General features: G+C 61.1%; 1 protein-coding gene across 1 annotated transcript in view; it reads right to left on the reverse strand.

Moving 5' to 3' along the window:
• Positions 1-739: 739 nt before the first annotated feature.
• The window catches only part of LOC144944146 (homeobox protein six1b-like), a 20819-nt gene continuing 17001 nt past the window's right edge, over positions 740-4557 (reverse strand). Inside the window, exon 2 of the mRNA XM_078872227.1 lies at positions 740-1289. Coding sequence (XP_078728353.1) covers positions 740-1289 — 550 coding nt within the window. The remainder of the gene's footprint in view (positions 1290-4557) is intronic.

The following is a 4557-nucleotide window of genomic DNA, read 5'->3' on the forward strand; positions in this document are numbered from 1 at the left end:
GCGTCTCGCGCCAGGGGTGAGGTTGTGGCGAGGTTGTGGCGAGGTTGTGGTGAGGTTGTGGCGAGGTTGTGGTGAGGTTGTGGTGAGGTTGTAGCGAGGTTGTGGCTAGGTTGTGGTGAGGTTGTGGTGAGGTTGTGGTGAGGTTGTGGCGAGGTTGTGGTGAGGTTGTGGCGAGGTTGTGGTGAGGTTGTGGCGAGGTTGTGGCGAGGTTGTGGTGAGGTTGTGGCGAGGTTGTGGTGAGGCTGTGATGAGGTTGTGGTGAGGTTGTGGCGAGGTTGTGGCGAGGTTGTGGTGAGGTTGTGGCGAGGTTGTGGCGAAGTTGTGGTGAGGTTGTGGCGAGGTTGTGGCGAGGTTGTGGTGAGGTTGTGGCGAGGTTGTGGCGAGGTTGTGGCGAGGTTGTGGTGAGGTTCGGGTTGAATTTCGGGGCCCCTGAGGACGTCTCTGCTTGCTGAGTTGAGCCGGCGCGAGCCGCACCTTCGGGCCCAGGGGTGGTGAAGTATGGGGACGAAGGACGGGGTGGGGGGCCCCCTTGTGCAAGGGGGGGGGGGGCAGAGTGACGCGGGGCGTCTTGACCCCAACGGGGCCGGGTCTCCCCGCTTCCCTGACCCCGTTCCTGGGACCCCCCCCCCAGGACCCCCCCCCCCCCCGGGACCCCCCCCCCACCCCCCGCAGTGTTTCACCCAGCTGGGCAGGGGAGGAGGAGGGGGGGGAACGCCCCTCCCCCCGCGCCCCCAGCTCGCTACCCGATGTTCACGAGGCTGGAGGAGAGCGGCTGCAGCAGCGACGAGTCCTGCAGGGCGTGTGCCGCCTGCTGCTGCTGCTGCTGCAGCTGCAGCTGCTGCTGCTGCTGCAGTAGGGGGCCCGGCCCGGCCAGGGCGCCCCCCGCAGAGTTAGAGGCCAAAGCCGGCAGAGGCATCAGGGTGCCCCCCACGTACTGCTGCTGGTACGCGCTGGCGTGATGCTGCTGCTGCTGATGATGATGATGATGCTGATGATGCTGATGCTGCTGATGGTGATGATGTTGGTGGTGCTCGCCGTGCCCTGCTGCTGCTGCTGCCGATGCTGCTGCTGCTGCTGCGGGGTGATGTCCCAGGAGGCGCGGCGGGGTGTCGTCGGGGGTGGAGTGCGCGGGGGAGGGGCCCGGACTCCTCTCGTCGTCGTCCGAGCTCAGGAGGCCGCGGCCCCCGTGGAGGGGGGAGAGCAGCAGCCCCCCCCCGCCCCCCGGCCCCCCACCGCCCGCGCCCCCTCCCGCGTTGGAGTGGTGGTGGTGCGCGTTCTCGCTGTTCTCTCTGCGGGGAGGCAAGGGGAGTTGGGGGAGAGGTGGGAAGGGAGGAGATGGAACGGGATTCGTCACGGAGGGGCCCGGTCCTCATTCTACCTCGATACAAATCGATACAAATCGATAAAAATCGACACAAATCGATTAAAAAATCTATATAAATCGACGCAAATCGATAAAAATCGATAAAAAGCGATGACACAAATCGATAACAATCTATACAAATCGATTAAAAATCGACTCAAATCGATACAAATGCACACAAATCGCACTCCTCCGTCGAATGCATCGCGCCGTGACGCGCCGCACCACAAAGACAAATTTCCCCCGTGTAGCCTCAACAGACTGTTGGGGCAAGTGCCGTGAGCGAGTAGCGCACGAGGGGGTGGGTGGCCAACGCCACGCCCGGACGCCTTTGTCTCCCCAGTGGCGATGTTTGCACCCCGCACTAGCTACTCATTTGAGGCTGAGTCGACCTAATGGAGGCCCAGGATCGGTTGAGATAATCGTCACTGGCGATGTTGGCCGGGTTCGTAGCGAAACGCGCTTCCCGCTTTCTAGCCGCTCCTACCACACCACAAACTCCCCACCAAGTCACACCACACCACACACAACACACCACACACTCCACACTACACACCACACACAACACATTACCCACCGAGACGAATCACGCCCCACCAACATGCACCGCACACCACCCCTAGATCTAACAACTCACACCCCACCCACACGAAACCCCCACCACACACCTGGACAAACCCGTCTCTCATCGGTTCTATTTGACCCATTGCTCAAGTTACGCTTCAGCCGAGGAAATCCTCGCTGGACCTCATGGCTCGGTTTTCAGGAGGATGGTGCCCCGGTTTTCGCAGTTCGGGGGGGGGGGGGTGGGGGGTAACCTCATTGAGTAATTTGTGGGCAATTTATCAATGTGGCCTACAATGCTCTAGCGAATGACGCCGCTGTGACGTGCCACGTATTATTTTGTAAAGGTAAAAAATTCACCCACGGTATTAACCAGGGCTGCCACTGGAATTCGCATCGCGGATCCTCTGCTTTAAAGAGCGGCGAACCGCGCTGTGGCTTACGCGGTGGATGAACACACGTGGTGCATGAACACACGCCCCACGCGGTGTATGAACACACGTGGTGCATGAACACACGTGGTGCATGAACACACGCCCCACGCGGTGGATGAACACACGCTCACCGTGGGGTGAGCACACGCGTGCGCGCCGAGTTTATAGACGCAGACAAATCTCCTCCGTGTCGCCTTCAACCACACACCCTTGGAGCAAGGTGCTCTTCGCGAGTAGCACTGATGAAGGCCGGCAACGGCACACCAGGGAGGTTTTCGGGGGGGAGGTGCAGGGCAACGCCACGCCCGGACGCCTTTGTCTCCCCAGTGGTGATGTTCACCCACGGCACCAGGTGACGCGTTCGTTTTTTAAGGCTAAGAGGGGGACAGGTCAGAATATCCGCCACCCGTCATCGGTCGAACTCGGGTTTCACCGGTATTGTGGTTGAGTGCGCTCACCGCTGCGCCACCGCTCCCCCATTCAAGCGCGTACACACGGGGCGCGGGGGAGGGGGCGGGGGGGGGTTAAACGCGGACGCGAGGGACGCGAGGTGCCCGTCTCCTCCATCTCCCTCCTCCACGGCAGGGCCCGCAGGGTCGCGGCTCGCCGCGCTGTGCGGAGCGGCAGCGGCGGCCAGCGCCGCGACGCGCTACGAACCCGGCGGCGACCCGAGTTCGATTGCCGCTCACGGCCACCAACACCAGTGACCATGATCTGAACCGGTCCTGGAGCCTCCCCTAGGTCGACTCAGCGTTAAATAAGTACCTGGTGTGGTGTGTAAACGTCGCCACTAGGAAGACAAAGGCGGTCGGCCGTGGTGCTCTCCACCCGCCCCCTCGTGTTCCGTTCCGGCCTTCACAGGTCCTCGTTAACAGCACTTGCCCCAACAGTCTGTTAAGGCTATAGGGGGATCTTTGTCTTTCTGGATTGAGTGTATGTGGGCAGCGGAAGTGTCACGATTCGTGCCCTGCGCTACGAACCCCGTGGCGACCCGAGTTCGATTCCCGATCTCGGCCAACACCAATGACGATTATCTGGACCGGTTCTGGGGGCTCCCCTAGGCCGATTCAGCCTCAAACGAATACCTGGTACGGTGTGTAAACATCGCCACTGGAGATACAAAGGCGGTCGGGCGTGGTGCACGTCCCGTGCCGCCCTTCACATGTGCTCGCTAACAACACTCGCCTCAGCAGTCTGTGTGGGTTCGTGTGTGTGTGGGTGCGTGTGTGTGTGGGTGCGTGTGTAGGTGCGTGTGTGTGGGTGCGTGTGTGTGGGTGGGTGCGTACGTGTGGGTGTGTGTTTTTGGGAGTGTGCGTGCGTGCGTGCGTGTGGGTGTGTATAGGTGCGTGTGTGTGTGTGGGTGCGTGTGTGTGTGTGTGTGCGTGTGTGTGGGTGTGTGTAGGTGCGTGTGTGTGTGTGGGTGCGTGTGTGTGTGCGTGTGTGTGTGGGTGCGTGTGTGTGTGTGCGTGTGTGTGTGGGTGCGTGTGTGTGTGTGTGCGTGTGTGTGGGTATATGTAGGTGCGTGTGTGTGTGTGTGGGTACGTGTTTGTGTGTGTGTGCGTGTGTGTGTGTGCGTGTGTGTGTGTGTGGGTGCGTGTGTGTGTGTGTGAGTGTGTGTGGGTATATGTAGGTGCGTGTGTGTGTGTGGGTACGTGTTTGTGTGTGTGTGTGCGTGTGTGTGGGTGCGTATGTGTGGGTGCGTGAGCTCCTCCGGCAGGCAAGGCTGCGTTGGCTGGGTCATGTAACCCGCATGCCCAGCCACCGCATGCCTAAACAGCTTTTGTTCGGCCGGATCGAGGGGGCTAAACGGGCGCGGCACGGGCTAGAGAAGAGATGGAGTGATGTGGTACAGGAGGACGTGGAGCTGAGTGGACTTGCCGATGACTGGTACCAGCGGTGTCAAGATCGGCCTCTGTGGAGGAGGCTCGTGAAGGACGCTACTGGGCAGTTGGAGGCAGTCGCCCTCCAACAACAACGGAGGGCAGAGGAGCGACGCTCACAACAACGAGCGGAGCGCCGGGTGAGTAAAGCACAGCAAGTTGATACAGTAGGGGGCACAGGTGGTGCATCAGCCAGTCATCTCGGTCATCTCAGTGAGTCGACCCGTGGCACCTGGGTCTGCCCCGTGACCTCCTGCCAGCGGGCGTTCGACACTCCACGTGGCCTCAAGGTGCACATAGCCTGGCACAAGCGCCG

The sequence above is a fragment of the Lampetra fluviatilis genome, chromosome 33, assembly GCF_964198595.1.
Source record: "Lampetra fluviatilis chromosome 33, kcLamFluv1.1, whole genome shotgun sequence".
In the NCBI taxonomy this organism is placed as follows: Eukaryota; Metazoa; Chordata; class Hyperoartia; order Petromyzontiformes; family Petromyzontidae; genus Lampetra; species Lampetra fluviatilis.